At 51.0% G+C, this 23,840-nt stretch overlaps 1 protein-coding gene across 1 annotated transcript; it reads right to left on the bottom strand.

Moving 5' to 3' along the window:
- Positions 1-12,267: 12,267 nt before the first annotated feature.
- TRIM72 (tripartite motif containing 72) lies at positions 12,268-21,855 on the bottom strand. Its single transcript, XM_059897181.1, has 7 exons — positions 21,617-21,855; positions 20,778-21,174; positions 17,965-18,060; positions 17,645-17,875; positions 16,769-16,791; positions 15,752-15,870; positions 12,268-14,842 (listed from the first exon to the last, which is right to left on the bottom strand). Exons 2-7 carry the CDS (start codon positions 21,165-21,167, stop codon positions 14,265-14,267), a joined length of 1,437 nt encoding a protein of 478 aa, XP_059753164.1. The 5' UTR covers positions 21,168-21,174; positions 21,617-21,855; the 3' UTR covers positions 12,268-14,264.
- Between the last annotated feature and the right edge of the window lie 1,985 nt (positions 21,856-23,840).

Genomic DNA, 23,840 nt, shown 5'->3' with positions numbered 1-23,840 from the left:
TGTGGTAGTTGCAGCTAATAAAACGATCTTGTATACTTGAAATTTGCTAAGAGAGTAGATCTTAAATGTTCTCACCACAAAAAAAAAAAAGATGACTATATGAGATGATGGATGTGTTAATTATCTTGAATCTGGTGAATCATTTCACAATGTGTACATATATCAAAGTACCACATTGTACCCTGTAAACATATATAATTTTTATTTATCAATTATACCTCAATAAAACTGGGGGAAAAAGTGAAAAAAAATGCACCTTGAACTTCCCTGGTGGCAGAGTGGTTAAGAATCTGCCTGCCAATTCAGGGGACACAGTTTCGAGCCCTGGTCCGGGAAGATCCCACGTGCCGAGGAGCAACTAAGCCCGTGCGCCACAACTACAGAGCCTGCGCTCTAGACCCCACGAGCCACAACTACTGAGCCCACGTGCCACAACTACTGAAGCCTGCACGCCTAGAGCCCGTGTTCTGCAGTAAAGAGAAGCCACTACAATGAGAAGCCCGCGCACCTCAGCAGAGTAGCCCCTGCTCCCTGCAACTAGAGAAAGCCCGTGCACAGCAACAAAGACCCATCATAGACCGAAAAAATTTTTTTTAATTTTTTTAAAAATGTACCCTTTCTGGAATCTAAAAAATAAAACAAAGTAGTGGATATAACAGAAAAGAAATAGACTCAGGAATATGGAGAACAAACTAGTGGTTACCACTGTGGAGAGGGAAGGGGTAAGGGCAAAATAGAGGGTAGGGGATTAAGAGGTACAAATTATATAAATTAGTATGTATAAAATAAATAAGCTACAAGGATATATTGTACAGCACAGGGGAAATAACCAATTATAATGACTATAAATGGAGTATAACCTATAAAAATTTTGAAGCACTATGTTGTACACCTGTAACGACTATAATATTGTAAGTCAACTGTACCTCAATAAAAAAATAAGGTAAAATTAATTAAAATAAAATAAAATAGGGAATTCCCTGGTGGTCCAGTGTTTAGGACTCCGTGCTTTCATTGCCAGGGCCTGGGTTTGATCCCTGATCGGGGAACTAAGATCTAGCAAGCCAGCATGGCGCAGCCAAAAAATAAAATAAAATAAAAATTTTAAATGCACTCTTTATTGGCTGCCTTCCCTCCCCACCCCTCTGCCAGTGATCCCTGCACCTCCCTCATACTCGGAGTCCTTGTCTCAGGATCTGCTTCTGGGAGAACTAAAACCAAGGCAGAGACAGATGATAAGCAAGAGTGAGGACACTGCTTCAAGGAAGTCAGACGTCCGCCACGTGAAAGGCTGCTGAGGCGTGAAGATGAAAACAGAAGACTGTCCATTGGGTTTAGCAACACAAACACAAAAAGGCCATTGCAGAAGCGTGGGGCGTGTGGAAGCCAAGCTGCTGCAGCTTGAAGAGTGAGTTCAAAACAAAAAAACAGAAAAAATATAGGTGCGGTCTCCACACTACAGGAAGAGGGAGGGGTGATGGCCTTGGGGACTGTGGCCACAGAAGACAGGGCGATAGGAGGTGAGATGGACAGATAAGGAACTGGATGGAACCCGTGGTGTGTCTGGACGTACCTAGAGCAGATTTAGACACCTGGCAGAGAGGCTGGTGACTGAATTAGGGATAACCACGAAGAGAACCAAGAAAAAGAAAAAGACAAGTATTCATTATAGAGAAAACAAAAAGCTATGCAAGAGAGAAAAAGAGGGACTTCCCTGGTGGTCCAGTGGCTGACTCCGCGCTCCCAGCGCAGGGGGCCCTGGTTCCATCTCTGGTCAGAGAACTAGATCCCACATGCACTGTAAGAGTTTGAAGGCCACAATGAAGATCCTGTGTGGGAGCAGCCAAATAAATAAACAAATATATTTTTTAAAAAGAGAGAGAAAAAGAAATCAAAATACATTACATGGTTCTGCCATGAATAGCATATACATGGTCATCATAATATAAAGCCAGAATATTGATTTAATCAAAAATAAAGATTTAACTATATTGGGAGGATGGAGGAAGAAGAGAAGGAGATTAAAAAAAAATCTTCCGTAGTAGGAAGGCCTAATAAATAATGCCTAAAAATTAAGAAGTAGCATTATAAGCATGTTACTTAGAGTTATGAAGATGAATACCAAAATTAAGGAAAGTGAATGCCAGAGAGGGGGAAGGGGGCAGGGTGGGAGAAAGAGAAAGGAACGGCAGGTTTTTTTGTAACAAACATTGTATAACTATTTGACTCTTTAAACCAAGGTTGTTCAAACTTTTCTGAATGTCACCACAGTAAAAAACTGAATTTTACTTCACAACCCAGTACAGACATCCAAGTGTTAGAGCGGTCCACGGAATCTCTAATCACTGCTGGTTAGTGTGAAAATTGGAGAACCCAGGTTTCCACTTACCCAGCAATTCCACTTTTAGGTATTTTTCAAAACACATTTAGCACATATATGCCAGGAGACGCATGCAAGAATATTCACACCCATACTAGTCACAATGACTAAAAACTGGAAATGAGCCAATGCCCAACAGTAAGAGAATGGACAGATACAATGGATAAATAGAATATTTTACAGCCAGTGGAACACCCTGGATGAATCCTAGCAAAATTATGTAAAGTCAAATTAGCAGGTCTCTGGTATTACATGGTAATAAGGAATCGTTGTTGATTTTTGTTAGGTGTGATAATAGCAATATAGTTATGTAAGAAAATGTCAACAGTTTTTAGAAATGAGTATTGACGTATGTACAAGTGATTAAATGCACAAGTACAATTTTTTGACACCCAAATTGTAGTTTTTATTCAAGTTATTTTTACAAATTTATGTCTCCTAATGTGAAAAGGTGGCTTTTTACTTCGTGCTCTGCAAATTTATATCAGCAGTAGGAAGGGCTTCAGTGAAATGATAAGATGTCTAAGATTTGCAGGAAAAGAGAAAGAAAAACATGATAGATGAAGCAAGTGCAGCAAAATCTTGATAATGGTTGGAGGTGGCTGCTGGGTATATAGAGGTCCATGACATTCTGCTTCTCTCTGTTTCGTGGGTTTGAAATTTCCATAACAAGAAAATTTTTAATAAACAAGCCAGTCCTAGAAAACAAAATATTTTCATGCTTCTTTTATACAGTTCAGAAGCAAGTAAAATGAAACTAAAGACATCTGTGATAATTAAAAGAAGGAAAAGCAGAAAAATGAAAACACAAATCCAGGCTAGTGGTCCCTTCTGAGAGGCAGGCTGGGGCTGGGACAGGGCAGAAGCCTGTCTGTGAGGAAGTTCTTAGAAATAATCTATGCGTTGGGTTAGGCGCTGGATTCAGAGGTGCTCAGATTTTTTAATAAATAGGTAACAGAAAACAAGAGGGGTATGCATAGACCATTTGATGATAGTGGACCAATGAAGTGTTATGCATAATCCAATTTTGTGCACCTGAGTTTTGAAAAAAGTATATGGGACTCACAGACACAGAGAACAAACTAGTGGTTACCAATAGGGAGAGGAAAGCGGGAAAGATAGGGGTACAGGATTAAGAAATGTAAACTGCTATGTATAAAATAGATAAGCAACAAGGATATATTGTACAGCACAAGGAAACATAGCCATTATTTTGTAATAACTTTAAATGGAGCATAATCTATAAAAATATTGAATCACTATGTTGTACACCTGAAGCTAATATAATATTGTAAATCAATATACTTCAATTTAAAAAAGTAAAATAGGGGCTTCCCTGGTGGCACAGTGGTTAAGAATACGCCTGCCAATGCAGGGGACACGGGTTCGAGCCCTGGTCCGGGAAGATACCACATGCTGCGGAGCAGCTAAGCCTGTGTGCCACAACTAGCGAGCCTGCGCCCTGGAGCCCACGAGCCGCAACTGCTGAGCCCACGTGCCACAACTACTGAAGCCCGCGTGCCTAGAGCCCGTGCTCTGCAACAAGAGAAGCCACTGCAGTGAGAAGCCCATGCACCACAATGAAGAATAGCCCCCGCTCGCCAAAACTGGAGAGAACCTGTGCGCAGCAACGAAGACCCCACGCAGCCAAAAATAAATAAATAAAAATTTAAAAAATAAATAAAAGTTAAAAAATAAAGTAAAATATATATTTTTTAAAATATATGATTTCAGGGAATTCCTTGGCGGTCCAGTGGTTAGGACTCTGCACTTCCACTGAAGGGGGCATGGGTTGGATGCCTGGTCAGAGAACTGAGATCCCACAGTCCGCACGGCACGGCCAAGAATAAATTAATAAATTAATTAATTAATTATATGGTTTCTCTACTGGGGATCTTATACTTCCAAAAGTGGGAGTGTTGTCTCAAAAAGGTTTCTGAAGTAGGAGTAGGGAAAGAGATGGCCTGTCTTTGTTCTGCTAGTTCCTGTGACTAATTCCTGTGGCTGGCTCAGTTTCCTCACCCGTAAAATTAGCAATTTGGCCAAATCATTGCTGAAGCTCCTATTAAGAAAGGAAGGCTGACTGAGTACTGGGCAGAGAGGCAAAACATGACAGGTGTCTCTGGCAACAGGCTTCCAGCACCCCCGGAACAGCAGAGAAACCTCACCCCATCACAACCTCCCCCAGGGCCCCACCTCCCTGTTCCAACCCCCTCCCACTTCCAGGACCCCGGGTCTGGCCTCCGTTCTTCCCCGCTTCCTCAGTCTTGGATAACCAGTGCTGAGCCCATTCGCCACGTCCCCACACCCAGCATCTGCCCCTCAGTCTCCCTTCCCCTCCCAGAAACCCAGTCATCCAGGCCTAGCCCCTAGTCATTCTTGGGAAATCCATTCTGCCTTCAGTACATGAAGATCCAGTGCCAGGTCTAGTGGTGCATGAAGCCACCTCCATACTCCCTTCTCTCAGGCCTGGATGTTGCTCCCGGGCCCCGAGGAGCAGGCAGGGCCAGAGAGGGTGACTAGGTCCTCACAGCAGGGGTGACTCAGCCCCAAGGAACAGCCAGGGGGCCTGCTTTGCTGCTGTGTCCCTCCCAGGTCAGTTTCACTTGTCCCCCTGCCACTCCCCTTCTCTCTTGCCCACATCCAGGAACTGAGAATCCTCTAGAAGCCCTCCCGCTGCCTCCACATTTACCTCAGGAAGCCATCTGAGATCAGAGACTCTAAGCCAGTCAGAGGGTGTGACTGACACCGGCTGGCGGCTGGTCCCTCGGGCCTCACATCTCTCTGTGCTTCAGGCCTTCCCCCCACTGCAGCGGCTTCTCCCCGCCTGAGGGCTTTCTCTGAAGCCTCAGAAAGTGACCTTGCCCTTGTGAAAGCAGGCTAGAAGTGCAGGGGAATGAACCCCGCCTTGGAGCCACCCTCTACCTGTGGCTGACAAGAGCCAGTCGTGTCTCGTGCCCAGATCTTCCCCCTCAGGTGGGGTGAGGCGACTGCTTCTCAGGGGAGGAAGCTCCACTCGCCACAGCGCAGACCTGCTTCAGAACCCACCTTCCCCACCTCACTTCCCCGCACCCTGGAGGGGGCCGGTTCCTGCACCTCATGAATAAGCCCGCTTTCCCTGGGATCTTTCTCTTAAGGTCTGCTTCTGGGGGAACCCAAACTAAGACCATGGGATCTCAGAGAATTCTTTAGAGCAGTCCCTTCCCACTACAGATGAGGAAACTGAGACCCAGAGAGGAGACAACCTGCCCACCCCACCCCCAGCCTCCTGACGCCTGGTCATCACCACGGACATGGCCTCCTCCACTTGAAAGAGAACTTGCCAAAATACCTCAGATCCTTTAAGGACTGTTTCCCAGACTTCATTCATTCACGTATCGTCTTTACAATTTTTGCCAGAAGCCACATGCCCTTTTCATATTTGTCACATTGTCACCTGTAGTATTTACTTCACATATTTTAATAGACTCTCTTTTTCACTTAAATTTTCTTTTTCCATGTTAGTTTCTATTTTTAAAATAAAAATTATATTTTTAATAGATAATACATTCGTATTGTTCAAAATTCAAAAGGTTCAATAACGTACACAGTGAAGTTTCCCTCCCAGCCCTGCCCCCAACCTCCCAGAGCCACAGGACCAGTATGTCTTTCCCGAGATAATCTAGGACTATACAAGCGTGTGTGTGCAAGTGTGTGTGTTTTCTCTAATACATGTATTTTTTCAATTTTTTATTGAGGCATAGTTGATGTACAATCTCATGTAAGTTTCAAGCATACAGCAATTTTTAAAGATTATACTCCATTTATAGTTATTATAAAATATTGGCTATATTTCCTATGCTGTACTAATACATGTATTTCTTTTTTCATTTATTTATTTATTTTTATTTTTGGCTGTGTTGGGGCTTCGTTGCTATGCACGGGCTTTCTCTAGTTGTGGCGAGCAGGGGCTACTCTTCGTTGCAGTGCATGGGCTTCTCATTGCGGTGGCTTCTCTTGTTGCAGAGCACGGGCTCTAGGCACGCGGGCTTCAGTAATTGTGGCATGTGGGCTCAGTAGTTGTGGCGCCCGGGCTTAGTTACTCCGGGGCATGTGGGATCTTCCCAGACCAGGGCTCGAACCCGTGTCCCCTCCATTGTCAGGCAGATTCTCAACCACTGTGCCACCAGGGAAGTCCCAATACATGTATTTTTAAAGTTAATGTTATATATCAAAACCATAGATAGAAGCCAGTATTACTTGCTTATAAATAGAAAGTAATGGTAAAAATAAATATAATGAATACAAAAGAAAATTAAATTCCTGCAAGACTTTGCTTATTATAGGGTCTGAACCTGAGACGAACATCTTTCTCTGTTACAAAGATGAGTAAGCGTCCAAGAGGTGCTAAGAGTCCCAAATGCAGACCTTCTCCTGGACTGAATCAGCAGGATTATAGGTGTATCAAAAAGAGAATAACGTTCTCGTGTGTGAGTCACTGATGAATGACTGTTCCAGTAAAACCATCAAGTTATCGTTACAGAACATCCCTTCCAGAGACAAAATTTACTTCATGGCCTTGAGGTGTAAACTAGTTGTGAGTTAGACCGAACCAGCTTTGCCACTTCCTACTTTTGTTACCTCCTCTAAGCATCAGTATCCTCACTGGTTTGAAAAAGAAAGTAACACTGATGGTCCCCGCCTAACAGCGCACTTGAGTGTGGTCCCATGAGACATCTCTCTCTGAGTCCTCATCCCTCCATCTTGTGGACATCTATGACGGCACCCACTCACTGCCAAAAACGGGGGGACGGCAGAGAAATAGAAAGAAGAAAAGTTAAATCACCGGGAATCCCATGGGTGACATGTTTTGGCATTGCTTTTGTCTTTGTTTCAGAGAAATTTTTTCTCATAATTCCAACCATGGTGGATATATAGTTTGATATGACACTTGTTTGTTGTCTCTCACTTAAATCATGAGTAAGTCCCATTTCATTAAAAACTCTTTGACATATCATACACTATTTGGTTCACAAAGTTTCATGATGGTTTGAAGGAAAACAACATACGTTTACACAGAGGAAGCTGTTTCTATCCATTCAGCCAGATCTTGGGCGACTGAACAGGGGGTTTCCTGGCTCTCGAGTCCTTTCCTGAAACCCCCAGCTCCACCCAGCCTTTTAAAATTCTTTGCTCAGGCTCTATTCTCAGGAAAAAGCCTGAAAATCAGTAACAACTTAGGTTGGCTATGATTACCTTCAATTTCACTAACACAGCATTCCTTCTGAAGATCTCAAGGTACCTGTCATATCCCCCCCACAACTTCTTCAGATCTCTTTTAAGCTGAGGATTAAATAATGACTGTGTGGAAGACCAAGTCAAGAAAGGTCAAGATTTGGAGAGAAACAGACTTGGGCTCCAAGCCTGGCACCATCAGTCAGTTGTCATGAGAAACACAGTTTTCTCCAATAAGATGGAAACATAATTTCCATTCTCCCCCAACCCTCCAAGAGGATCAGATAAGATTATAGATCCGAAAGCGCTTGGTACAATCCTAAAGCACCACCTATGTAAGGTGCAGTTGCTTTGAAATTGGGAGGTTCTGAAGAAGTTAGGGTTTAAGGTTCAAACTCCACTTAGGGACAAGGAATTTTCCTACCAGGCAGAGCAGTGGGGGTGTTGATACAAAGAGCACATGCTCAAGAGTTAGAAGCCCTCTCCTGCTGGAAGGACCTCACAGCTTAAAGAGAAGTGTCTATCCTTGTTCAGGTAACCTGAGGGCACAAAAATACCCATGCAAAAGACACTTGGGCCTGAGCTTTTCAAAAACTTTTTCTCTAAAACCCACAAGGCACAGAATTCCAAAAACAAAAGACAAACTGTCTGATTAGGAGAAAAAAACTTGCAACGTACATATGTAGTAGACAAAGGATATGTATGCAGAATTTATAAAGAACCACTATAACTCATTAGGAAAAAGGAGCAAGTGATATGCACAGGCAATTTTTAGAAGAGGAAATATAACTGGTCTATAAATACATGTAATGAAAAATATGTAAATTAAAATAACAGTGGGACATCTGAAGCTAACAACATTGTAAATCAACTCTACTCCAACAAAAATTTTAAAAAAAGAACAGTAGGATACTGTTTATTTATTTCTTACCACATTGGCAAAAAGAAAAAAGAATTTGAGTTTGATAATATTGAGTGCTGGAGAAGATTTAGGGAAACTATATTCTCGTATTGGCGCCGTTTGGAGTATAAACTGATAGAGACAATTTTTGTTTAAAGTCCCAAAGCTAAGGACAGTACATGATCACGATCAATACGCTGCCCCAGATTCTAAAGAGAGCTGCGGACATACCCTTTGGGACTTCCTAGTAAGAGATCAGGTCCAGCCCCACAAATTCCACCCACATCACCCACCTGGATGGACTACAGAGCTGTGGGGTTTCCCCTCCTGTCCCCCAAAGAGGGCTCCTCACACCTGGAAGCAAGTGAGAGGGTTTACCAAAAGAAGCCTTCACGGAGATTGGAGGTAGCTCTCCCGCCCTGGGTTGCAGGAACTGGAAAGATGAAGGCTGGCGAGAAGTTCTTAGGAAAACCTGACACATGTCCCCTGGGCTTGGAGACCTACATGGACTTGGAGACTGACGCTGGCTTCCCATCTGGAGGACTCTAAAGAAGGGACAGAGTATACAGGAGTAGCTCAAGATGGTTAGGCAAGGAGAGAGATAGGATCACACCCTTATCTTTATGTGAGAAGCCCTAGGCCAAGTGAATGCAGACAAAAGTAACTGGGCTCAAGGTGTGATAGGTCCCTGCCTGGGGCAGCCGCCCACCTGCCTTGGCAAAGGGACCCAGCAGTAGTGTAACCACTGCAGGAGTGTGGCACGGGGACACAGGGCAGGAGCTGAGGGGTTGTCACAGGAGGGCCCGAGAGTGTCTGCCTACATCACCTCTGAAGAACCCAACAACGCCTCCCATGAAAGCAGCAGTATTTGGATGCCCGTCGTGACAGGGGTCCCAGATTAGAGCCACCACCAATCATATGTCACTCTGCCTCTTTTTCCTCTAAGTAACCTGAACCTTGAAGGAGCCAGCAGAGCAGGGGTGGGGAGGGTTTGGAGGAAGGAAGGGGATTGAGAGGAGAGTGAAAAACCCGATCCCCACCCCCTTTTCCACTGAAGTGGAAAGTGGTCGCTTTAAATTGACAGTGATGTTGAAATTTTGAATTATGCTGGACTGGACATTCTCATACCTGAAAATGATATCAGAATGACTGTTCTGATAGCTGAGAATGACCCAAAAGCTATACAGTCCTCCAGAGCATGGCTGAAACCAGTGATAAAAGATAGTTTCCTGATGTAATCCTTCAGGTCCAACAGCTTTGAAGTTTTAACCACTTCATGTCCATGTAATCCTTCCACTCCACCACTTTTTCTTCAAGTCCACAACTTAATGGCGACACCATTAAAATGTTTAAGATGCTCATGCTGGGACTCAGAAACTCCACCACTCAGTACCTACCCTAGAGAAGAAACCCTTGCACATGTGCACACAGAGGCACATCCACAGATGTTAACTGCAGCATTGTTTGTAATAACAAAGGTTAGAAACAAATACCAATCAATCAGGGAATGATAAAGTAAGCTATGGCACATTCACACAGTGGAATACTACACCACAATCAAAAAGGAGAAGGTACATTCTATATAGTAACATGGACAGATCTCCTGACTGTATGACTGAATTGAAAAAAGGATGTCGCAGAATATGTAGAATAATATGTCATACTCATATAGAGTATGACATCATTTATACAGAAAGAAAAACACTGTATTATATATCAATATTATCTGTGGGACACATATATGTACAGAAAATCCTGGAAAACTACTCACCAAACTGACAACAGGGATCATTTCTGATGAGGAAGGAAGAGAAGAAATTAGGATTTGAGAGCATGGGCAGAGAACTTTCCCTTTGTAAAATATTATTAAGTATATTCATGCATTATTTACATATTTTTTAATTTTTTAAATAATTTTAAGAACTCATATCCTTGAGGGTCTGAAAGTCTAGATCCAAACAGCCAGCACCAGTGCAAAACTTTGTGGACATCTCTTGTTTAATCTCAAAAATCTGTGCAAATTCTGTACTCCATAATGTTTCTTTTGATACGAACATGATGTTTTCAATGTTTACTTATTGGTTGAATAACACAACTTTCCCACCACCACCGCCATTATCAAGAAAAAGAACCCATGCGGGTTGCGGGATCTCTTGGTGTAAAGGTGAGGCCCCAGGATATACCATGCACCTGTGGTACATCCTTCAGGGTCAGACCATCATGTTCCCAGGGATACTCGAACCCCAGGGAAGAGGCAACCGAGCCTGGTAGCCTAGCGAGATGCTAGTTGTCGTGAGGCCTAGGGTTATGAGGATAAATGAAATGAATGAAATATTGAATACAAAGTTATTGACACATAACAAGCTCTCAATAAATGTTTTTGCCCGCAGTTTAGCATGGCCCTGGCAGGTGCCAGTTTTTTCTTGGACACACAGAAGTCAGGAGGCACAGGAAACCTCTCTGCAGCCAGTTGCAATGGGTTCCCAGAGTGTCCACGAAGGGGGAAGTATTAATACTAAAGGAGGAGATTCTGATCCTTTGCTGGAGGGATCCATGTCTCTGTTCCCATTTCCCCTTCCTCCAGCCCCAGGGAGATTCTGGCTGAACCAGGTGACCTCCATCCAACAAGGATCAGGCAGAGTTTCCCACAAACTCGTCCCATCACGACTGCCTTTGGCTCAGGGACTCCATCTCTCATTCAGTCAGCCATGGGGAAGGTCACCAGGTCATTTCTCTCAATGCACACAGCCAAGCCAGGCTAAATTTACACACAAAGAACCTGTGAAGGCTGTGAAAAGGAAGTTTCCCACTGTAACTCCAACAAAAGAAAATTGCCCACTGTAACTTCAACTCGTGGAGCAAACGGCTGAGGGCAGCCGCAGAAGAGCCGTGAGACCCATCCCCGCATCTGTGCCCAGTCCCCGCAGGCTGCTCCCTCGAGCAAGGCAGGGACACAAAGGCAGGCTCAGGGACACCCAGGGCCCCTCACGGGGGCAGGTCTCTGGAGGAGTTCCCACAACAGTCGAGGACACATCCACCCAACCTTCCCTCTCTCCTTCACTCGGGGTCAGATGGGCATCACAATCTGACGGCCCCATTTTCTCTCTCACAGGCGTCTTCCCTCAAAAAAAATCCTTGCACATTTAATCCTGTCTTGGCATCTGTGTCTCAGAGTACCCATTTCCTAGAAAAGGGCTGGAGGCTCTTGGGCCCAAGAGCCTCCAGCCCTCCCCAGGCACCCATGACAGGGATTCAGTGCAGTGGTTGCACATTGTAAAGAGGTGCTGGGATCACGAGAAGCTAAGAAATGTGGTGTGTCTGGAGAAACTTGTAGGATGAGTGGGGGAAGGAAAAGCCATTCCTAGTGGAGAGTTGCATAATATGGAGTGAACAGGGACCCCAAGAGTTCAGTAGGGCCAGAGTGTAGGCGTACGTGTACACGAAGCACAGGATGCGGCTGGAGGGGGAATTCCCTGGCGGTCCAGTGGTTAGGACTCCACTTTCACTGCCGAGGGCTCTGGTTCAATCCCTGGTCAGGGAACTAAGATCCCACAAGCCGAGCGGCGCGCGCGGGCAGCCAAGCCAAAGACTGGGGGCTTCTTCCTGCAGGAAACTAGGAGTCCTTGAAAGTTTTGAGCAACTGAATCACATGACCACATTTGGGTTTTTAGAAAGATTTGATGGGTCAAGACTGAAGGCTGGGCTGGCCATGAGAGGATACTGCCTAGCAATAGGACATTCATCTCTTCACACGGATTCAGTGAGGAAGGAGTCAGAATATAATCGTGTTTATTCATGCTGCTAGATTCGACAACCAAAGAATCCCTTTACTTTATGGTTTTATTTTCTAGCATGAAAGAGCCTCTCAAATGAATCCTCTCTTCTGTGTCCCAGAGCCAGGGCCCAAGAGGCCCTCCTCTGTCAGACGCAGCCAGGAGTGCACCCCCAGCCAGGTCTTGAGGCCTTTCTAACCCTGCCCACCTTCCTCTCCCCCCACCCCCAGAAAATTCCCACAGTTGCCAGGGGGCCCCAGGCCTTTTCACACAGCAGCAGCAGGCCCACTGGTGACAGTGAATGGCCGCAGGCCTTCACCCTCCCTTAGGATGAGAGAGGCAGCAGCCTCCTGTCCCACCTGCCTGAGTCCCCAAAAGCCTCTCCTCCAGGGAAGAGGGACTCCCACTCTTGGCTTCAGTGGTTAGTCCAAAACCCAAGAAACAGGCCTTTGAGTTAAAAAAAAAAAAAAGTTGGCTTTTGAGGAGGCAACTGGGGGTTGGGGGGTGTGATGAGGTGGGAGCTTCTATCCTCCACAAGCAGCAGGGCCCAGGGCAGGGCTAGCTTCAGGCTCTTTCTCTTGGTTGGCAACTTGGGGGATTTCCTCCATGTCCTAGACACTCAGTGAACATATTCCAGAGACAAAGGGCAAAAAATTGGGGGTCAGTTTATTCACCCAGCATAGGCTCTGGCAGTTTTTATTTTTATTTTTTTAATTTATTTATTTATTTGTTTGTTTTTTCTTTTTGGCCGGCTTGGGTCTTCGTTGCTGAGCACAGGCTTTCTCTAGTTGCGGCGAGCAGGGGCTACTCTACGTTGCGGTGCGCGGGCGTCTCATTGTCTTGGCTTCTCTTGTTGCAGAGCAGAGGCTCTAGGCCCGCGGGCTTCAGTAGTTGTGGCTCGCGGGCTCTAGAGCACAGGCTCAGTAGTTGTGGCGCACGGGCTTAGTTGCTCCGCAGCACGTGGGATCTTCCCGGACCAGGGCTCGAACCCGTGTCCCCTGCATTGGCAGGCGGATTCTTAACCACTGCGCCACCAGGGAAGCCCTCTGGCAGTTTTTAAACAGCCGTTGCGTGGAGGAATATGTTTTGGGTTTTCTATGCCTCATAGCTGATAGCTATGTGATAACTGACTCTCTGTAACAGAGAGCTGACTGAACAGAAGGACGGCTGAGTCAGCAATGCTTCAGGTGTGATCCTGCGTGTGACCTGTAGCATCAGCCTCCCCTGCGGACTTGTTAGAAAGGCACATTTTTGACCTGCCCTGACCTACTGAACCAGAACCGTTAGGTGCTTTGAAAAGGTGATATTGATGCATGCTCCGGTTGGGGAATCACCAAGTGGAAGGCCTCTTGCTACAGTGAGTCTGGACCCTGGCAGTGGAGGCCCCCAAGGGGGAGCGGAGTGCAAGGCTGCAGGGGCTCCTCGCTCTACAGCAGGGCTCCCCAACCCCCAGGGCCACGGACCGGTGGCAGGCTGTGGCCTGGTAGGAACCGGGGCCGCACAGCAGGCGGTGGGCAGCGGGCAAGCCAGCCGAAGCTCCATCTGCGCTCCCCATCGCTCCCCATCGCTGGCATTACCGCCTGAACCATCCCCCAAACCCCCGCCCCGCCCCCGATCCGTGGAAAAATGGTCTTCCACGAAACCGGTCCCTGGTGTCAAGAAGGTTGGGGACCGCTGCTCTACAGAGTTCTCCAGCTCCTCCCCGCAATTCTCCCCAAGCCCCCTGACCCTTAACCTGTTTCTTCTCAGAACCCTCGGGCTTTCCTGGTTCTCCAAGTGGAGTTCCCCCACTGACCTGACTTTAGATCTCCCTTTCCCACCAGCACTCCAACCCCTGGCTGGCAGTCCCCTGTTCATGCCAACCCCAAAGTTCTCAGAACGCTTGAAGTTCCCGGTCCCCAACCCCCTCCGCCCTGCCTTCAAGCCCGGCAACCCGACCCGTCTCTCCTTCCAGGCCGGCAGGGCCCCGCACCCCTCCCCAAACCCGGCGGGCGGCTCAGGCCTCCCCGCCGCCGTCGGGCCCCACGAGCAGCAGCGGCTGAGTGTTCTTGCCCTTGTCGTGCCAGCACACGTCGAAGAAGGGGTACACAGGCCCGGGCAGGCGCTCGTGGAAGGCGAAGAGCAGCTCGAGCGCGTCGGGGTCGCTGGCGTCGTAGAAGGAGAGGACGCCATCGCAGAAGCTCAGGTAGATCCCGATGCGCGTCGGCCGCCTCTCCGGGGTGCGCAGGGCGCGGGGCTCCTTAGCCTCGACGTGAGCCTCCAGGATCTTGCCTTCGCGCAGCCCGAGCAGCCAGAGCCCCTGCGAGGGCACCGCTTGCAGCCGGCCGCGGCGACCGGCCTCGGCCGCGATCACGCCCAGCGCCCAGCGCGGCTTGTCGCCCACCTCCACCTCCCAGTAGTGCTCGCCCTCGGAGAGCAGCTGGTGCGCCACTACCGCCACGGCCTTGTCGAACTGGCGCGGGTCCTCTCCGGCCGGCGGCGCTTTCTGCTCCGAACACTCCACGCGGCGGCCCGAGGCGCACAGCACCAGGCTTGGGTGGGCCGTGCTCGGGTCGAAGGTCAGCTCCTCCAGCGCTGCCACCGGAGGGAGGAGGGTCAGGCCCTGCAGGTGTGGCTCCCGCGAGCCTTCTGCCCACCCACCTGTGGGCCAGCTGCGTCTCCTCTAATCCTCCCGGCATCTCCGGGAAGTGAGCCCCTCTCTGCTTACTGGTGGGGGCCAAAGACCACACCTCTCAGGGCTTCAGATTGTTCAGCTGTAAAACGAGGCCATAATTGCCTCCTTCCAGGGTTGTGGGCAGGACTAAGTTGATATAAGGCATGTCACTCGCCCTCTAAGGCCCCAGAGCAGGAGATGGTCAGGAAGCCTGGTCCTAGGCCAGTCCCTACCTCACCCCACTGTGTGACCTCAGTGGTGATCCAGTCTCTGGGCCTTAGTCTTCTCTTGGATAAAATGGAGGTCCCTCCATTCCCACCAGTGAGGGCTGCACCAGCCTTGTGTACGTGTCCTGGAGCTCTGTAACCTGTAGCACCCCAATGTGCTTTAGCTATTGGGGAGAGGAGGCTGAGCCCTTGGGCCTCCCCAGCCACAGGCCAGAGTCAGTGTCTGACCCCAGGGTTCCATCTCTGCAGGTCCTCAGCCCCCAGTTAGCAGGGATCATCATCTCCACTGGCCAACAGGGGCAGGGACGGGCCAAGGATCACGCAGGGCTCAAACCCGGGCCCCCGCCTCCCCTCTGCCGGCAGCAACACCCTCTCAGTAAGCAGCGCCCTCACCATGTCAGTCACCCACCTGAAAACCCCATGCCCTTTAAGATCCTTCTCTGAGCACAGGTTATGAAGGTGCAGGGAAACCCCAAGGGAAAGGGGCAGTGGGCCCTTCTTGGATGACCTCCCCAGCTGGGACCTCCCTCTCTGTATGTGGCCGGAGCCTCCCATCAACCACACAGTTACAAACGCAAACCCAGAGCGAGACCCTCCCAGTACCTGGCATCAGAGCTCGGAACATCTTCCTCCACACCTGGAATTTGAAGTCATCTGAGATGACGGGCAGCTGGATGTCCAGACGGGCAGGTGGTGGTGACTCTGCCAGGATCTTCTGCAGCCTGGGGGGGGAGGGGGGAGAGGTGTGTGAGAAGGGACTTCCTGGAGGAGGCACGGGGTTGGGGGAGGGCAAGCGGGAGTACCCAGAAGAGAGGAGGACGCGTGCTGTGGTGGAGTTCCGGGGTCCCCCCAACACCAGCCCCACTGCATCACACCCTGGCTTAAAACTCCTCTGTTGGTGTTTCAGTTGGGGAAGATGAAAAAGTTGTGGAGATGGATGGCAGTGATGGTTACACAACAACATGAATGTACTTAATGCCACTGAACTTAAAATGTACACTAAAAAAAAAAAAATGGTTAAAATGGGGAATTCCCTGGTGGTCCAGTGGTTAGGATTCTGTGCTTTCACTGCCGATCCCTGGTCAGGAAACTTAAGACCTCGCAAGCCGCGCCAAAAAAAAAAAAAAAAAGGTTAAAATGGTAAATTTTATGTTATGAATATTTTACTAGAACCTTTTTAAAGCCTTCTGTTGGGATAAGGTCCAGTTCCTCCGCCCTTCACAGTTGGGCCCCTCCTGCCTCACCAGCTTCATCTTCCCTCCCTCTTAGCGGTTTGCACTGCTGTTCCCTCTGCCTGCAATGCTCTTCCACCAACTCTTTAACCTAGCCAACTCCTGTTCGCTCCTTCAGCGTCCAACTCTACAATGCACACCTCCGGAAAACCTGCCCTGGCCACCACCTCCCCTCCACGGCAGCACTGAGTGATTCCTGTGTCCTGTGTCCCTGTCTGTCTCCAGGACAAGTCTGGGAGGTCCCTGAGGAGAAGGACATGTTGGGTTCTTTTCTACATCCACACAACGTGCAGGGGAATCGCAGTGGACTGAATGGGAGTAGAGGGTGCCAGTGTCCCTGGCAGACAAGGGCAAAGTGGGAAAGGGGGCAGGGCCAGGCTGATCTCACCTGCTGGTCACCAGGCAGTATTTCTGGAAAGAGAGAGAAAGAGAATGGAGCTGAGCAGGCAGTGGGCACACTGGGGACTTCTGAGGGTGGGGGGGACCACAGAAATGCTGAGTGTGGGACCAGGAAGAATCAGAGAAGACAAAAGAAGCCCAGAATTCAAGGTCGCCCTTAGCCCTTTACCTCTGTGTGAATTACAAAAAAGTACCCTCCTGGGACTTCCCTGGTGTCCCAGTGGTTAAGAATCTGCCTGCCAATGCAGGGGACACGGGTTCAAGCCCTGGTCCGGGAAGATCCCACATGCCGCGGAGCAACTAAGCCCGTGCACCACAACCACTAAGCCTGCGCTCTAGAGCCCGCGAGCCACAACTACTGAGCCCACGTGCCACAACTACTGAGCCCGCCTGCCTAGAGCCCGTGCTCCGCAACAAGAGAAGCCACCGCAATGAGAAGCCCGCGCACCGTAACGAACAGTAGCCCCCGCTCACCACAACTAGAGAAAGCCCGTATGTAGCAACGAAGACCCAACACAGTCAAAAATAAAATAAATACAAATAATTTTTTTTTAATTTAAAAGAAGAAAAAAGTACCCCCTTCCTCAAGAAACTAATTCCACCTGGTAAAAAAAATTGTCCTGATAAATATGCAGACCTACAATATCTATGATATGAATGGTGCCCACTTAGATATAGTGTCCTTGTGCAGTGCCCAGCTTAAACAACTATAATGGCCATCTTGGGGTGCACCCCTCCTCAGTGTGTGACCCTGGCTCGTCCCTGCCCCTCTCTGGACCTCAGGGTCCCTGCCTGACAATGGAATGAGGTCTTTGAGACCTGAACCCTGGCTGAGGGGCAGAGAGGAAAGCCATCCAGTGCTCACCATGAGGAACTCAGTCTGTGGCTTGTCTGCCACCTCCTCCAGCACCTTCTCCATCTGCCGCAGCTGCTCCAGGTAAGAGTTCAGGCTCCCCAGCTCCCGCCGCAAGGCTACCCCTGCCTCACCCCGTACACGTTCAGCTTCGCGGTCCAAGGAGCCCTCCAGCGCAGCCAGGAACAAGCGCATCTTGCCCAGCTGCTCTCCCACGGCCCCCCGGAACTGACGCACTGTCTCCTGTGGGGACAGACAGACAAAAACATTTGGCTGGGGACCCCCCAACCTAGACCCCCAGTCCCCGGGCTCTGCTGTGCGGAGCCCCTCACCTCCACCTCCACCAGCTGATGCTCGAGCACAGCCACACTCTTCTCCTTCCGCATACACGCCTCCTGCAGCTGCAGCTTCTGCTGTGGGAGCTGCGTCTGGGGGGTGAGACATAAAGAAGTGATGTTGCTGCCCACCTCCCCCACTTAACCTGCTCCCTCTGGCTCAGCCTCAGTGCCAGCTTCTCTTCCAGCCAGGCTGACATTTTACCATACACACTCGCTGGTCTCAAGTCCTTGCCGGTACCGGTTCTGAGGTCTAGAATGCTTCACCCTCCTGTTGTCTGTCTAGGTAAGTCCTCCCTAGCCTTGCCTTCCTTCCCTGATTCCATCTCCTCAGCAGACAGCCCCCCAGCACAGGTCTTCGTGAGGATGATAATCACAAATGTGGTTTGGTCTCCTCCACTGGAGGGGCAGGGGCTTTGCACACAGCAGGTTTCAGCGGTGAGCAGAGGGTGTGTAAAGAACAACTGCAGCCTCCTGCTATTCCTGGCCTTCACCCTATACCTAAAAGCAGAACCTTAGCAAAACACCCTAATCAGCCCCCCTGCACACCGGTGGGCTCTGAGGGTAGACATTTTAATAAAAATGTCTTCTGCATGGATGAACCAAACATATCTGTGGGTCAGCTCCTACTCTAGGTCTGTCAGTTTGTGACTCCTGAAATGCAGGTGTAAGGGAGTTCCTATACCTCCAGCCAAAGCCACTGTTTGCCGGGAGGTGCACAGCCCTGGAATCAGACCCATGGCCCTGGAATCAGCCATGCCTCCATCGCTTCCAACCTCAGTTTGCTCTTCTGCAGAATGGGAACTGTCATCCCCACCTCACCTCTGGTTGTGACAAATTGGCAGCCTCCTTCCCACCTCCCACTAAAGGAAGCTGGGAGACCCTCTAGGCACTGTTTGCTGATGAATCCTCACTGGAATTGGACCATGGGCTCCCGTGGCCAGCCACCAGGTCCGTCTCCTCCCCCAGACGTCCTGCAGGGCCACAGCCCTGCCTGCTGCAGGATGGGGTGGGCCTGGTGGCTCTCAGCCATCCGAGGTTCATGGGCAGAAGGGCTGAGCCATGGGGACCAAGCACAATGCCACCCTAGAAGCTGGGGGCTGCACAGACACTTTCGGAACATCCTGCAGTGAGGAGGTGTGGGGAGCAGTGCTCCACGACGTGGTGTGTGGTGGATCTTACCGACAGGCTTGTCTCCTTCTACTCCGAGGCGTGCAGGAGGAGGCAGCACGGCTTCAGGGGGTCGTGAGTGTCCCCCTCACCCGGCAGATCCCATTCAACCATACTTGGGTCTGGTACATGGTCTCTGGACCCAGCCCCTCTTCCTCCCCAAGGACCCAGGTGTTCAGTCCCACCCCAGGCTTCCTGCCCCACTCCTCTTTCAGGCTCCTTCCAGGGATCCCCATTTCAGACCTCCAGCCAGCCCCTCCCTGCGGCTTAGGGTTGGGCTGGTACAGACCCTGGCAGACTGTATCCCACCCCACCTGCCCCCTCGAGGCTCCTGGGCTGCCTGGTGCCCTGTCCCATTTCACGGCCTCTGTTCTCTCTTCGCAGATAAAGATGGGTAAGGATGGGAGTTCTGTGGTTATCAGCAGAGGTTTGCCTGGGTAGGGAGGGCTCCTGGGTGGAGGAGGCTCCTGCACTGGGTTAGGGACCACCAGCCAGCACCGAGCGGGACTGTGCAAGGCTGAAGCCGGAGGTACGGTGAAGTTGGGCCCCTAGGGGAGACTGGGGCCCTCGAATACCAGCCTCAGGGCGGGGTCTACCCCCTCTAGGAGTCTGGAGGCCAAGGAGAAGTGCATTGCAACGCTGATGTTTGTGGGCAAAGATTAACCCCCACCCCACCCCCCCACCTCCCCCAAACAGCAGCGCGAGAAGACGGTGGCAGCTGCTGCACCGCGGAGACGGAGACAGAGGACCGCTCCATGCCTCCAGACCCCGCCTCCTCCCGCCCCTGCACCTGTCGTTTATTCTTCCAACAACCCTATAAATGCTTCATGACAGACCTCCTTGGGCCTGTGTATACATAAACCCTCCTGTAGATGCATGCGTGTGATTTGCCATACGTATGACAGCTGAGCCAGCGTGTGCCTGTGTCCCCATTTGCCAATGTCTGGGTGTCTTTGCTGGGCTTCCATGGAAATCGCCAACCTCGGGGCGCACAACTGTGTGTGGGCTCTGGAAGCGTTTGGAACTTCCAGCTCCAATCACAGTAACAGCCTGGACTTGGGTCTCGGTGCCAACCTGGGCCTGTGCACAGAGTTGCGTACCCAGGCGTGCCTTGGCCTCCCGGGTCCCCTTGGATTAGGCCACATCTGGTGACGGTCAGGCCCGCACAAGCTCGGAGGCTCCAGGGGCGCGGGGGGGCCACCGCCCAGCAGCTGTGTGCCCACCCCGCCCACCACCACGCCCCCCCCGGCCAGCCCCGCCCCTCTTACCCGGGCCTCGGCCCAGCAGCAGAGCCTGCGCGCCTGGGCGGCGGGCACCGACTCAGTCCTCGCTCAGCCCCGGGCTCCGCAGACTCCGCCCCGTGGCTGAGCCCCCCGCATCTCCGGCGCGCTCCAGCTGCCGCGCCTATCCCGCCGAGGCCGGTCTCCGAGCGCCTCTTCAAGGCTCGGGTCTCCGCCAAGCTCCGCCTTCAGCCCATCAGCACCCCCATTCCCTAGCCGCCCCGCCCCGCCCCGCCCGCGTACCCGGCAGCTCCAGGCGCACCGGGCCCTGAAGCTCAAGAGGCCCGATCGGCCCGGCCCCGACCCGTCCAACAACCCCATCCGCCCCCGCCCCCCACCGGAGGCCGCCCGGCCCCGCACCTTGAGGCGCGCATGGGCTTCGGCGGCGGGCAGCAGGCGGTGGCCGCGGTGCGAACCGAGCGAGGCGCACACGCCGCACACGAGCACGCGGTCCTGTTCGCAGTAGATGCTCAGCGGGTCTAGGTGCTCCTCACAGTGGCCCTGAGGCACCTGCGCCAGCCCCTCCACCAGGCGCGCCAGTTGCTGGTTGGTGCTGAGCGCCTGCGGCCGCGTGGGTGCCTGGCAGCTCGGGCAGAGCACCGTGCCGTCCGCCGCCGGCTCCCCTGCCACGCGACCTAGGCAGGCGCGGCAGAAGCTGTGGCCGCACTCGGCTGTCACGGGCGCGTCGAACAGCTGCAGGCACAGCGGGCAGGACAGCTCCTGGTGCAGGAGGCCGGGGGCAGCCGACATTGCGGGCCTGGGTAAGGAGGTGCCGGTCAGGGAGGCTCAGCGGAGCCACAATCCCGGGCCAGCCCCAGCCCCAGGCGGGGTTGGCAGCCCCGCAGGGAGGATCCCCAGCCTGCAGAGGCCTCTCATCTCAAACAGGAAGGGACTCTGGTTCCGGCCAAGGGAGGGAAGGGGACTCCCTCTCAGTCCCAAAGGCAGCCTCAACTGCGGTTCTCAGCCCCGGCCCCCCAAATAGCCCCTATCAGGGACCCGGTCTCAATCCCAGTTCCTAAACACGAGGCTGGGTTGCAAACACGGTCTTACCCGCTGTCCTTCCCCCGACTTAGCCCCAGGCCTCAGCCCCAACCCCAAATTCTCCAGCGCCCCTCCCCCCTCCCCTCCTCTCACCTCTCCAGGGCCTGCAGCCCTCCCCTCCCCCATATCCCCAGGCCGGCCGGACCGGCAGGACTCACAGGTCTGGTTGGAGATCTTGGACAAAAAGAGACTCGCAAGAGGCCCAGTCAAGGTCAGGCCTAACTGTAGGTAGGTCAGAGCTGTGTCTGAAGACAGGTGAGAAGGAAGCACCGAGCTCAGAGCGAGGACAAGGGACACCACGGGTGATGGGCACGCAGTGAATAGCAGACAGACCCTCCCAGACTGAGCTCTGGCCCCAGGACTATATTTAGCTGCCCTGCCCATCCCCTTCCATCACTTCTGGAAACCGTTCTAAAAGTGAGGACTGAGCGGTCAGACAAGCATCACATGTCAAGGCCACCTGTCCTGGCCCATCCCCTGCCCAGCCTGGAGCCAGAGCTCAGAGCCAGCAGAGAGACAGGGCCTCTCATACCACGGAAAAGACAGAAACATGATTGGAGGGAGTCTCCCCTTTCTCCCTCACCCCAACCTCCGCACTCTCCAGCCTCCGCTGTTCCCTGCCTGTGGCCCCCTCCCCAGCTTGTCACCCACTTATTCCCCAAGCTTAAGGCTCTCCAAAGTCACACCGGCAGTATTATTTCCACCTGCGGGAGAATAGAACCTCCCCCAACCCTGAAAGTTTTTCTTCCTGCAGGGCTGAGGGGAGAGCCTTTTCCCTGTTGGTGTCTCCAGTGCTCAGCACAAGCTGTGGGGCAAAGTGGGCCTCCCTAACTGCTTGGAAAATGAGTGATAGAGGGACAGCTAAATAAATGAATGAACTAGATCCAGAGCCTGCAGCCGAGAACTCCGTTCTGCTCTGGGAGCCTCAAGGCTTATCCTTCAAATCTCAATTTAAAAACCAAAGTCCTCACACCCTAGTCATCACTCATCTCTCCCTCTGCTCACTCCCGCCTCGGCCTTTGCATTTCTCTCCCCTCTGCCTGGAACACTCTTTCAAATCCCAGTTATTTTGTGACTGCCTCCCCCTCCTCCCTCAGATCTTTACCCCATGTCACTTTTTCAGTGGGGCTTTTCCTAACTCCCTGATTTTAAATCTCACATCTCCCTTCCCCTTTTTATTTTTCTCCATAACATTTATCACGATCTGACACATGATATATTTTACTTGTTGGTTTCTTGTCTGTCTCCTCCTACCAGAATATAAATTTTGTTCACTGCTCATCTCCAACTTTGAACAAAGCCTGTGGCACACAGCAGGTGCTCAGTAAATACTCAATGAATGAATAAACACAGAGACTAACTCTGTCCTTCTCTTCTGGCCTCTCAGCCTTTTCCTGGATTTGTTCATTTCTCCCTCGACCACTCTCCGTCTCTGTTAGTCTGAGCTTCGACAAGAGCCAGGTCAATTGTCCCATGAGAGTAGCCAGACACCCCACAGGTGAGAAACAAGGAAGAATTATTTTCCCTGCTTATAAAGGAGAAGGAAGCAGCTGTCCCCCTTCCCTCCTTAAAAAGTCTTCTTTTTTTTTTTTTGGCCACGCCTTGCAGCATGAGGGATCTTAGCTACCTGACCAGGAATCGAACCCGTGGCCCCTGCAATGGAAGTGTGGAGTCTTAACCACTGGACCACCAGGGAAGCCCCCCTTAAAGATCTTCTTACTCCAACTTTTTGGCAAGTAAATAAATCTCCCCAGGAGTCAGATAGCTCCTAGCACACCTCTGCTTTTATGACTTGTCTCTGAGTTCGGGGGCTCATTCCTTCTTGAACATTTGAAGTTCTTGCATGTTTCATGCTGGCCCACTGAGGGAGCTGCTCCAGGCTTCCTGGCACCTTGGGGTCTTAACCTAGGAACTTTGTTCGGGCTGTAATGATTTGGGCCTCTCGGGAAGAGATAAGTGAGGTTTTATCATTCTTTTGGATTAGAGCAATTAATCCTGGTTATATGAAGGATTCTGGTTATATGAAGAGTCTCAGGAAGGTAGGGCTTTTTACCAGAACCCTGAGAAATCCAGGGAAGTTCCACTTCCCCAAACAGGAGGCAGGTGGGGATGAGAGCACATCTGGAGCTGGTCTCTGAAACCACTAGCCACTTCATTTCGGTTCAAAAAGTCAACAACCTGAATGTAGATCTCACCTAGAGTTTCCACCCCTGCTAGGCTAGGGCTGAAGGTTTTGGTCACTAGGAGTGGGTGCCCAGGAAAGGGAGGTGACACTCAACTCAATCCCTTTCTGTAGATGGGCCAGATCTGACCTCTGACCCATGAAAGGGACATAGATCATCTACAGCAGGGTGGGGGACAAGAAGGGGCCCAAAACCACGT

Source organism: Balaenoptera ricei, chromosome 15, assembly GCF_028023285.1.
Source record: "Balaenoptera ricei isolate mBalRic1 chromosome 15, mBalRic1.hap2, whole genome shotgun sequence".
Classification (NCBI taxonomy): Eukaryota; Metazoa; Chordata; class Mammalia; order Artiodactyla; family Balaenopteridae; genus Balaenoptera; species Balaenoptera ricei.
This window is presented reverse-complemented; position numbering and strand designations above follow the sequence as displayed.

What these genes read in the sequence shown, in the direction of transcription:
- TRIM72 (XM_059897181.1), bottom strand. Translation starts at nt 21,167, where the DNA reads ATGTCGGCTGCCCCCGGCCTCCTGCACCAGGAGCTGTCCTGCCCGCTG. An exon ending in ATCAGCTGGTGGAGGTGGAG is followed by an intron (nt 17,876 to 17,964) that starts GTGAGGGGCTCC and finishes CTGTCCCCACAG; the next exon opens with GAGACAGTGCGTCAGTTCCG. An exon ending in CACAGACTGAGTTCCTCATG is followed by an intron (nt 16,792 to 17,644) that starts GTGAGCACTGGA and finishes CTCTCTTTCCAG; the next exon opens with AAATACTGCCTGGTGACCAG.